The sequence below is a fragment of the Bombina bombina genome, chromosome 2, assembly GCF_027579735.1.
Source record: "Bombina bombina isolate aBomBom1 chromosome 2, aBomBom1.pri, whole genome shotgun sequence".
NCBI classification, from domain to species: Eukaryota; Metazoa; Chordata; class Amphibia; order Anura; family Bombinatoridae; genus Bombina; species Bombina bombina.
Genome location: NC_069500.1, coordinates 1,403,752,279 through 1,403,765,048, shown reverse-complemented (window position 1 = coordinate 1,403,765,048; position 12,770 = coordinate 1,403,752,279). Strand labels below are relative to the sequence as shown.

At 38.0% G+C, this 12,770-nt stretch overlaps 1 protein-coding gene across 1 annotated transcript in view; it reads right to left on the bottom strand.

Moving 5' to 3' along the window:
- NAGK (N-acetylglucosamine kinase) overlaps nt 1-12,770 on the bottom strand; it is a 96,714-nt gene that overhangs the window by 57,152 nt on the left and 26,792 nt on the right. The window contains exons 3-5 of the mRNA XM_053704335.1: nt 5,800-5,898; nt 1,293-1,434; nt 1,090-1,200 (exon numbers count right to left, since the gene is read on the bottom strand). Coding sequence (XP_053560310.1) covers nt 1,090-1,200; nt 1,293-1,434; nt 5,800-5,898 — 352 coding nt within the window. The remainder of the gene's footprint in view (nt 1-1,089; nt 1,201-1,292; nt 1,435-5,799; nt 5,899-12,770) is intronic.

The following is a 12,770-nucleotide window of genomic DNA, read 5'->3' as shown; positions in this document are numbered from 1 at the left end:
ATTAAGTTTATATCAGAAAGCTCTCAATATGGATGTGAGCTAACCACAACTGATGTTACTGGCAATCACTATAATACTGGTGGCATATGGCTAATCTGCTGGGTGGCAATTACTGGAATTCAGGTGGAATAAAATGATTAGAATGAAAAATAATTAATATTTAATAAAAAAAGAAGATGGGGGGTAGGAAGACAAACAGTGATGTAAGTCCATCTGAAGGAATTAGGAAAACTACAACAAAGAGACAGGTAAAGGGAAGAAAATAAAAGAAATATAAGATAATTTTTTTTGTTAAAGATTTTCTTTTTTTATATACTTTAATTCCACTATTTTAAGCCAAGACTATATCAACCTCTGCTGGCTTTAGAATGGAAGCATCTTCCTCCGAGCAACGTGCCGGGCGAGAGGAGTTAAAAAAACAATCTAGCTAAGCAAGTTGTGCAGTACTACACAACGAAACGACGTGCATAGGGAGATTGTAATTTAACTCCTCCTCCATCGGTTTTCACTGATGTCCATCCAGGAACTGTAGGGAGTTGCGGCGCAACTGGGGTGACACCATCAGAGGAGATTAATTCCTGCTTGATGGTGTCAAGGACCACCAACATCTTCTCGTGGACCACCAGTGGTCCATGGACCACTGGCTGGCGACCGCTGTTTTAGACTATATACTTTTTTAGTTCCCACTTATTTTATAAAGATCTCCATCTTATAGGTTCTAGCTTTTGAGCACTTTTTATCTTACACCTCGTAGCAGGTACAGCAAGTGTAAAAATGGTGGTGGATAAACTTAATGGAGAGTTGGGAGAAAACAAGGTTGATAGAGTGGGTTGGGAAGATGTCCACTGAGAGACACCAAGAGAAGAAAGAAGCTTAGAAAAAGCAGTTGAGAGAGGTGAGGCTACAGGATGTGAAGAAAAAGGAAGCCAGGCCACAAAGGAATAAGGGATATGTTTGTAATTTATCTTTCCAGGCACATACCATAAGGGACACACAATCATTTGCTGTAAATCTAACTATACCTCTCTACTGGTCATGCAGCACATCTAGACTTCTATCTAACCCTGAGACATGCTGTATATCGTTTACCTGACCCCTCGTCTCCCATCATGTGTCCCCAGCCACCGCAGCCGACCACTGATCCGTCTGCATTGACCAGTTTGCAATTAGATCCCGTTCCTGAAATAAGTACCACACCGCCTGGGAAAGAGGGAAGCAGAGGAAGGGAGCTGCTCAGGAGAGTCTAGATGATGACAAACAATAAAATTATGTTGTTTGAGCTGTCAACTAACCTAGCTTTGTGGCAGTTGCGATGGCACCGATAGCGTCGCTTGTGATGTAATAGTTTTCACTGAGTTTGGGAAAGCGCCTCTCCATCTCCTTAATTAACTGGTCAATGGCCTCTTTCTGCTCTCCCCCACTCAGGGACATGCCCTGTAAAGTAAAGCAGTGCACATATAACTCCAGTGCCTTATAGCTGTACAGAACGGACACCATTTATTCCGTGTGCGCAGTAATACAGCCGTAGTATAAGCCACTAAAGGGAAATAATGGTGCAATACAAATGCTCTAATGCCTTTGTGCCTCTTCTCATTGCACTATTTCTTGAATATAAATATCTATGTGTTTAACCCTTTCAGGAGCAGCAATACACTACTGATCCAAAACGGAACCAATCACAAGGAGCATATGTGAATAGCCGCAAATCCTGTGTTCAGCTCTGGAGCAGGTGTGCATTGCTGCTCTGAAGCTCAGTTTAACGATGTGGGGGTTACACATGCAGTTCTATGGAAACAACAGTACAAAAATAAAATGTTCAAATACGTTTTTATTTTCTTCTTGTGCTTTATGTCCCTTTAAACTCAGTATTAAATCATCTAATTAGAAAAATAACATGTACAGGTATATGAATTATTTAAAGGGATATGAAACACCAATTTTTTTCCTTTCAAGATTTTAAACAACTTTATAACTTACTTCTATTAGCAAATTATCTTTGTTGTCTTGGTAACTTTTGTTGAATAGCAGGGACATATGCTTAGGAGCCTGCCCATTTCTGGATCACTATATGGCAGCAGTTTTGCAAGAATGTTATCCCTTAGCAAGAGCACTAGAGGGCATATAGTGCACCAGATGCCTACCTAGGTATCTCTTCAACAAAGAATCTCATGGGAACAAAGCAAATTTGATAATAGAAGTAAATTGGAAACTTTGTATAAATGGTTTGCTCTCTCTGAATCACAAAAGAAAATGTTTGACTTTCCTATCCCTTTAACTTGCTTGTTTTTTCAGTAATTTACCTTTTGAAAATTGTTATTTTTCTAATCCCCCAGTGTTGCTAATCCTGCTACAATAATGACTTCCGTCAGTACACAAAGCTTATTTACATCTGGCATTTGATTGGCCAAAACATAGACAAGGAAAGCATGCTCAAGCCCAGGATCCAAACATACTATTAAAAACAGGGGCACTTTCATTCGTTAAACTTTACTTTGCAGCGTTTATTTTTTAATACTTACCTTTTTCTTTATGACAGCAGACCGGCGATCCTCTGTACTTACCTCAGCAATGACGAAACCGGCTTCCTCCAATCATGGCGTCCATCTCATGAGGCCACGCAACGATTGGAGGAAGCCGGTTTCGTCATTGCTGTGGTAAGTACAGAGGATCGCCGGTCTGGGTATCCTAAGGAAAAAGGTAAGTATTTAAAAAAAAAAAATACTCTACTAGATAGGGGGCGCCCTTGATGCTATATACAGTAAACTGAAGATTATTATCTAGTCTAATAATATCAAGAGGATTTATACAATATCACCAAAAAATGAAAGGAGTAGTTTCACACTGTTTGAGAAGAGCAATTAGTCTCTTGATATATAGATGGTAGTAGGTACTGGCAACAATCTGAAAAAGAGCAAATAGTCTCTTGATATATAGATGGTAGTGGGCACTGGCAGCAATCTGTGGAGGACCCGGCCTGGATCCCAGGACAACAATCTAAAAATAGAAGAAGAGACAGATGCGCCAAATGGCCCAATATTGTTTGTTCCAAAAGATATATATAATAGTGGTGCGTTAAATTACACTCACGTGTATTGGAGCACTCCAATTAGTGCAGTAGGAGCAGTCTGAGATCTATTACAGTCACCCAGCAGACCGACCTCTTGGAGGGGGTAGCTAATCTGTGGTGGGAAATACAAAAAGACACAAAGGTGCCTATATGGCCTAGTACAGTTTAAACCATGGAGCAAGTGATATGAGTGGTATGATATATACTCACATTTGTTGTAGCATCTCCAATGATGCCAATAAAGCAAGAAGGGATCAATATAGTCACCCAACAGACTTATACAAGGCAAACAGCATAGACCAAAACTCCAGGATGTCCAGTGGGCCAAAATAGTTGGTCCAAAAAACAGTACAGCAAGTGTCTTTGTAAAAAGTAATCAACTTTACTTTATTAAAAGATATACAAACAAGCTGTGACGGACCCTTCGGTCAGGACTGAAAGCGTTAACTTTATTTTCTAAATACAAGTTGCTGGCTCCAGCCATAATTTAGTTAGTGATAAGAATTCCATTGTTTAATCACCTCCAGAGTCAGACTGTTGGTGATAAGGACTCCATTGTGTCTTATGTTTAACTTGATATCTGCCTAAGTAAAGTAATGTATTCTATTGTATCATGTAAAAGGGCGTGTTCCCTCCATGTAATGTACAACAGTCTTTCAACCCCCCCATTTGGGGTCAAACCTGTATAAATACTAGGCATCTAGCCTTTAATAAATGTCATTCTGTTTTAAACCTGATGTGAAGCCTGGTCTCATGTTTGAGGGGAAAAACTGGCTGGGTTGTGAGTTGCTGATTCCCTATGCAGGACATTGTTCATCTGGTGTTAACCCTTGGTATCCTGTTGGTACCGTAACACAAGCGATGCGTTTCTCAGCAACAAGCTGTTTCATCATAGTTTTGGTCTATGCTGTTTGCCTTGTATAAGTCTGTTGGGTGACTATATTGATCCCTTCCTGCTTTATTGGCATCATTGGAGATGCTACAACAAATGTGAGTATATATCATACCACTCATATCACTTGCTCCATGGTTTAAACTGTACTAGGCCATATAGGCACCTTTGTGTCTTTTTGTATTTCCCACCACAGATTAGCTACCCCCTCCAAGAGGTCGGTCTGCTGGGTGACTGTAATAGATCTCAGACTGCTCCTACTGCACTAATTGGAGTGCTCCAATACACGTGAGTGTAATTTAACGCACCACTATTATATACATCTTTTGGAACAAACAATATTGGGCCATTTGGTGCATCTGTCTCTTCTTCTATTTAAAAAAAATGCTGCAATGTATAAAGTTTAATGAATGAGTGCCCCTGTTTTTAAGATAATTTTTTGATCCTGGGCTTTAATTCTTTAAAATTTACATTCACTTTAATGTTAAACAGGAAGTGCACAGTTCATTGGCTCTCAGGGAAAACTCCCACAGAAAATGTGGGTTTTATTCAGCACAGGAACATCGTTATTTAAAAAGACAAAACACTTTATTACATTTAGAAACATCCTATTCCAAATGGCACAGAGTATTATGCCTGTACTGTTGTAAATCTGGGGGAAGTAGAAAAGGTGCAAATTGCAGAGGTAAATTACAGGAAAAGGAAGAGAAATAATTTAGCATTGTTTTTTAGGTTTAAACATTTTATGGGGGATTGAATTTTTAGTTTGTCACTTTAAAAGGGGCAGTAAACCCCTTGCAATTACAACATTTGTCTGCACTTTTCAAATATATTAACATAGCAGATTCTTAACTATATTAGAACAGCTTAACACCTTGATTGCTGCAATTGTTTTTCAATGGTCAAACTACCCCCACCACTTCTCTTGTTTGCATGAGGTAATATGGATTTGAGTTTGGGGCCTGCCACTGTCATTAAATAAATAAAATAACTATTGTTTGGCTCCAGCAGAAATGCAAATTAGGGACATTTATCTGATAGGGTCAGGCATGTGCTCTTTCAGTTTTCTGACTTAAAGGGACAGTAAAACTTTCAAGATTCAGATAAAGCATGCAATTTATAAGCATCTTTCCAATTTACTTATGTTATCTAATTTGCTTTTCTCCTACTGTGTCCTTTGTTAAAAAAGTATATCTAGGTAGGTTCAGGAGCAACACATATGTCTGTTGTCACTGGCTTTCCCAATGTGTTTAGGTAGCTCCCAGTAGTGTATTGCTGCTCCTTTAACAAAGGATACAAAGAGAAGCAAATTGGAAAATAGAAGTTAATTGGAAATTTGAATATTGAAAAAAAAAATTTGGGTTTGATGTCCCTATAAATTACAGGAAAATGGGGCAAACTTAATAATGAAAGTATATTGTGAAGTTGTTTGACTGTGCATAATTAAGCATTTATATTACAAGCTCAAACATTTTTACTGTCCCTTTAATTGGGCATAAAAATGAATCGGACACGCACATTAGTGTATTTTAAGCACAGAAGCAGTTTTGTAAAATGTTTCTCCCTTACAAAGTAATCACAGGCTTCTGCACATTTGAGACAAAGAATATATTAAATATAGGGCTCGACAAACCCAGGAACCCACTGGCTCCTAAAATTCTATTCCTGACTCTTTAGCTTTTGGGTTAATCTCCATATATCTATATACAAATATCACTGTCTGGCTCCTAAATATTCTTATTGGCTCTTTTAAACAGATTTGTCCAACAAAATACATCTATTTGTAACAGACAGGCAGAGATACAGACATAACTTCTTTATGATCAAAACCCCTTCTTACCAAACATTTTATAGGAAGCTCTGGATCCAAGCCGATTTTCTCCTTTGCCTCTGTAACCATGTCATTGATTGCTTGCAGACACTTCTCTGTGCCAACCAGCTGGCAGAAAAAGGGCACAAGAGAGAACTGGTGTTTATCACCCAATACTTATTTTAACATTTTTGTGTTTTTTTCATCAGCTTATATTCTATTACGTCTCTATTTTTATTTTTTGTTTTTCCTTAAACAATTTATCAATGCCTTTAACAATGTTATACATTGTGCCAACACTACTGTCATCTAGTGCTCAAAAGTGTGCAATTGCTGCTATGTATCTATGTGTATATATATATATATATATATACGTATATATATATATATATACATACATATATATATATATATATATATATATATATACACACATATATATATATATATATATATATACACACATATATATATTTCTTTCATGTAATTAACAAGAGTCCATGAGCTAGTGACGTATGGGATATACATTCCTACCAGGAGGGGCAAAGTTTCCCAAACCTTAAAATGCCTATAAATACACCCCTCACCACACCCACAAATCAGTTTTACAAACTTTGCCTCCAAGGGAGGTGGTGAAGTAAGTTTGTGCTAGATTCTACGTTGATATGCGCTCCGCAGCAAGTTGGAGCCCGGTTTTCCTCTCAGCGTGCAGTGAATGTCAGAGGGATGTGAGGAGAGTATTGCCTATTGAATGCAGTGATCTCCTTCTACGGGGTCTATTTCATAAGGTTCTCTGTTATCGGTCGTAGAGATTCATCTCTTACCTCCCTTTTCAGATCGACGATATACTCTTATATTTACCATTTCCTCTACTGATTCTCGTTTCAGTACTGGTTTGGCTTTCTACAAACATGTAGATGAGTGTCCTGGGGTAAGTAAGTCTTATTTTCTGTGACACTCTAAGCTATGGTTGGGCACTTTATTTATAAAGTTCTAAATATATGTATTCAAACATTTATTTGCCTTGACTCAGAATGTTCAACTTTCCTTATTTCCAGACAGTCAGTTTCATATTTGGGATTATGCTTTAATTATCATATTTTTCTTACCTCAAAAATTTGACTTTTTCCCTGTGGGCTGTTAGGCTCGCGGGGGCTGAAAATGCTTCATTTTATTGCGTCATTCTTGGCGCGGACTTTTTTGGCGCAAAAATTCATTTCGTTTCCGGCGTCATACGTGTCGCCGGAAGTTGCGTAATTTTTTTGACGTTATTTTGCGCCAAAAATGTCGGCGTTCCGGATGTGGCGTCATTTTTGGCGCCAAAAGCATTTAGGCGCCAAATAATGTGGGCGTCTTATTTGGCGCCAAAAAATATGGGCGTCGTTTTTGTCTCCACATTATTTCAGTCTCATTTTTCATTTGCTTCTGGTTGCTAGAAGCTTGATGTTTGGCATTTTTTTCCCATTCCTGAAACTGTCTTATAAGGAATTTGATCTATTTTGCTTTATATGTTGTTTTTTCTCTTACATATTGCAAGATGTCTCACGTTGCATCTGAGCCAGAAGATACTACAGGAAAACCTCTGCCTGCTGGATCTACCAAAGCTAAGTGTATCTGCTGTAAACTTTTGGTAGCTATTCCTCCAGCTGTTGTTTGTATTAAATGTCATGACAAACTTGTTAATGCAGATAATATTTCCTTTAGTGATGTACCATTGCCTGTTGCAGTTCCCTCAACATCTAAGGTGCAGAATGTTCCTGATAACATAAGAGATTTTGTTTCTGAATCCATAAAGAAGGCTTTGTCTGTTATTTCTCCTTCTAGTAAACGTAAAAAGTCTTTTAAATCTTCTCTCTCTACAGATGAATTTTTAAATGAACACCATCATTCTGATTCTTTGGACTCTTCTGGTTCAGAGGATTCTGTCTCAGAGATTGATGCTGATAAATCTTCATATTTATTTAAGATGGAATTTATTCGCTCTTTACTTAAAGAAGTACTAATTGCTTTAGAAATAGAGGATTCTAGTCCTCTTGATACTAATTCTATACGTTTGGATAAGGTTTTTAAAGCTCCTGCGGTTATTCCAGAAGTCTTTCCTGTTCCTAATGCTATTTCTGCAGTAATTGCTAAGGAATGGGATAGATTGGGTAATTCATTTACTCCTTCTAAACGTTTTAAGCAATTATATCCTGTTCCGCCTGACAGATTAGAATTTTGGGACAAAATCCCTAAAGTTGATGGGGCTATTTCTACCCTTGCTAAACGTACTACCATTCCTACATCAGATGGTACCTCGTTTAAGGATCCTTTAGATAGAAAAATTGAATCTTTTCTAAGAAAAGCTTATCTATGTTCAGGTAATCTTCTTAGACCTGCTATATCATTGGCTGATGTTGCTGCAGCTTCAACTTTTTGGTTGGAAACTCTAGCGCAACAAGTAACAAATCGTGATTCTCATGATATTATTATTCTTCTCCAGCATGCTAATAATTTCATCTGTGATGCCATTTTTGATATTATTAGAGTTGATGTTAGATTTATGTCTCTGGCTATCTTAGCCAGAAGAGCTTTATGGCTTAAGACTTGGAATGCTGATATGGCTTCTAAATCAACTCTACTTTCCATTTCTTTCCAGGGAAACAAATTATTTGGTTCTCAGTTGGATTCTATTATTTCAACTGTTACTGGTGGGAAAGGAACTTTTTTACCACAGGATAAAAAGTCTAAAGGTAAAAACAGGGCTAACAATCGTTTTCGTTCCTTTCGTTTCAACAAAGAACAAAAGCCTGATCCTTCGTCCTCAGGAGCAGTTTCAGTTTGGAAACCATCTCCAGTCTGGAATAAATCCAAGCCTGCTAGAAAGGCAAAGCCTGCTTCTAAGTTCACATGAAGGTACGGCCCTCATTCCAGTTCAGCTGGTAGGGGGCAGGTTACGTTTTTTCAAAGAAATTTGGATCAGTTCTGTTCACAATCTTTGGATTCAGAACATTGTTTCAGAAGGGTACAGGATTGGTTTCAAGATGAGACCTCCTGCAAAGAGATTTTTTCTTTCCCATGTCCCAGTAAATCCAGTGAAAGCTCAAGCATTTCTGAATTGTGTTTCAGATCTAGAGTTGGCTGGAGTAATTATGCCAGTTCCAGTTCCGGAACAGGGGATGGGGTTTTATTCAAATCTCTTCATTGTACCAAAGAAGGAGAATTCCTTCAGACCAGTTCTGGATCTAAAATTATTGAATCGTTATGTAAGGATACCAACGTTCAAGATGGTAACTGTAAGGACTATATTGCCTTTTGTTCAGCAAGGGAATTATATGTCCACAATAGATTTACAGGATGCATATCTGCATATTCCGATTCATCCAGATCATTATCAGTTCCTGAGATTCTCTTTTCTAGACAAGCATTACCAATTTGTGGCTCTACCGTTTGGCCTTGCTACAGCTCCAAGAATTTTCACAAAGATTCTCGGTGCCCTTCTGTCTGTAATCAGAGAACAGGGTATTGTGGTATTTCCTTATTTGGACGATATCTTGGTACTTGCTCCGTCTTTACATTTAGCAGAGTCTCATACGAATCGACTTGTGTTGTTTCTTCAAGATCATGGTTGGAGGATCAATTTACCAAAAAGTTCTTTGATTCCTCAAACAAGGGTAACCTTTCTGGGTTTCTAGATAGATTCAGTGTCCATGACTTTGTCTTTAACAGACAAGAGATGTCTAAAATTGATTACAGCCTGTCGAAACCTTCAGTCTCAATCATTCCCTTCGGTAGCCTTATGCATGGAAATTCTAGGTCTTATGACTGCTGCATCGGACGCGATCCCCTTTGCTCGTTTTCACATGCGACCTCTTCAGCTCTGTATGCTGAACCAATGGTGCAGGGATTACACGAAGATATATCAATTAATATCTTTAAAACCGATTGTTCGGCACTCTCTAACGTGGTGGACAGATCACCATCGTTTAATTCAGGGGGCTTCTTTTGTTCTTCCGACCTGGACTGTAATTTCAACAGATGCAAGTCTCACAGGTTGGGGAGCTGTGTGGGGATCTCTGACGGCACAAGGAGTTTGGGAATCTCAGGAGGTGAGATTACCGATCAATATCTTGGAACTCCGTGCAGTTTTCAGAGCTCTTCAGTTTTGGCCTCTTCTGAAGAGAGAATCGTTCATTTGTTTTCAGACAGACAATGTCACAACTGTGGCATACATCAATCATCAAGGAGGGACTCACAGTCCTCTGGCTATGAAAGAAGTATCTCGAATTTTGGTTTGGGCGGAATCCAGCTCCTGTCTAATCTCTGCGGTTCATATCCCAGGTGTAGACAATTGGGAAGCGGATTATCTCAGTCGCCAAACGTTGCATCCGGGCGAATGGTCTCTTCACCCAGAGGTATTTCTTCAGATTGTTCAAATGTGGGGGCTCCCAGAGATAGATCTGATGGCCTCTCATCTAAACAAGAAACTTCCCAGGTATCTGTCCAGATCCCGGGATCCTCAGGCGGAGGCAGTGGATGCATTATCACTTCCTTGGAAGTATCATCCTGCCTATATCTTTCCGCCTCTAGTTCTTCTTCCAAGAGTAATCTCCAAGATTCTGAGGGAATGCTCGTTTGTTCTGCTAATAGCTCCGGCATGGCCTCACAGGTTTTGGTATGCGGATCTTGTCCGGATGGCATCTTGCCAACCATGGACTCTTCCGTTAAGACCAGACCTTCTGTCTCAAGGTCCTTTTTTCCATCCGGATCTGAAATCCTTAAATTTAAAGGTATGGAGATTGAACGCTTGATTCTTGGTCATAGAGGTTTCTCTGACTCCGTGATTAATACTATGTTACAGGCTCGTAAATCTGTATCTCGAGAGATATATTATAGAGTCTGGAAGACTTATATTTCTTGGTGTCTTTCTCATCATTTTTCTTGGCATTCTTTTAGAATACCGAGAATTTTACAGTTTCTTCAGGATGGTTTAGATAAGGGTTTGTCCGCGAGTTCTTTGAAAGGACAAATCTCCGCTCTTTCTGTTCTTTTTCACAGAAAGATTGCTATTCTTCCTGATATTCATTGTTTTGTACAAGCTTTGGTTCGTATAAAACCTGTCATTAAGTCAATTTCTCCTCCATGGAGTTTGAATTTGGTTTTGGGAGCTCTTCAAGCTCCTCCGTTTGAACCTATGCATTCATTGGACATTAAATTACTTTCTTGGAAAGTTTTGTTCCTTTTGGCCATCTCTTCTGCTAGAAGAGTTTCTGAATTATCTGCTCTTTCGTGTGAGTCTCCTTTTCTGATTTTTCATCAGGATAAGGCGGTGTTGCGAACTTCTTTTGAATTTTTACCTAAAGTTGTGAATTCCAACAACATTAGTAGAGAAATTGTGGTTCCTTCATTATGTCCTAATCCTAAGAATTCTAAGGAGAAATCATTGCATTCTTTGGATGTTGTTAGAGCTTTGAAATATTATGTTGAAGCTACGAAATCTTTCCGTAAGACTTCTAGTCTATTTGTTATCTTTTCCGGTTCTAGGAAAGGCCAGAAAGCTTCTGCCATTTCTTTGGCATCTTGGTTGAAATCTTTAATTCATCTTGCCTATGTTGAGTCGGGTAAAATTCCGCCTCAAAGAATTACAGCTCATTCTACTAGGTCAGTTTCTACTTCCTGGGCGTTTAGGAATGAAGCTTCGGTTGACCAGATCTGCAAAGCAGCAACTTGGTCCTCTTTGCATACTTTTACTAAATTCTACCATTTTGATGTATTTTCTTCTTCTGAAGCAGTTTTTGGTAGAAAAGTTCTTCAGGCAGCGGTTTCAGTTTGAATCTTCTGCTTATGTTTTTTGTTAAACTTTATTTTGGGTGTGGATTATTTTCAGCAGGAATTGGCTGTCTTTATTTTATCCCTCCCTCTCTAGTGACTCTTGTGTGGAAAGATCCACATCTTGGGTAGTCATTATCCCATACGTCACTAGCTCATGGACTCTTGTTAATTACATGAAAGAAAACATAATTTATGTAAGAACTTACCTGATAAATTCATTTCTTTCATATTAACAAGAGTCCATGAGGCCCACCCTTTTTTGTGGTGGTTATGATTTTTTTGTATAAAGCACAATTATTCCAATTCCTTATTTTATATGCTTCGCACTTTTTTTCTTATCACCCCACTTCTTGGCTATTCGTTAAACTGATTTGTGGGTGTGGTGAGGGGTGTATTTATAGGCATTTTAAGGTTTGGGAAACTTTGCCCCTCCTGGTAGGAATGTATATCCCATACGTCACTAGCTCATGGACTCTTGTTAATATGAAAGAAATGAATTTATCAGGTAAGTTCTTACATAAATTATGTTATATATATATATATACACACACATATATATACACATATATATATACACACATATATATACACATATATATATACACACATATATATACACATATATATATATACACATATATATATACACACATATATATACACACATATATATATACACACATATATACATACACACACACACCACCACCTCTGCCATCTAATAACTAATACATCTAATAATTAAGCGATATTAGCGCTCCACTTTGTAATACTAGAGCACTATAATGTGCACTGGTATAAAAAGTACTCATGTAGCTATGGTAGCTTTGTTATGACGACATCAGAACCTCGTGCAGCGAAGGGGGTGAGTAGCACAGCGATGGGCAGCATTTTTAAATATATATGAATATATAGAGATAAAGAGACAAATTAAAAGTGGGCGCTAATAGCTATAGATAACCAACACATTTATTCCATAGATATATAGTTTAAAAAATGACAATATAATTAATGATTGCTAAGAAGTAAATAATAATTGTACTGTAAATTGCAGTTAATAAAACAAGGGACGTCTCCCTAAAAAATATACATTTATAGAACAGTGATTGTATCATAAAAACATTCAGAGCATAAAAAATAACTTTGCTGATATACCCCCTCAAAACCACTAATTGGTTAAAAATATAACT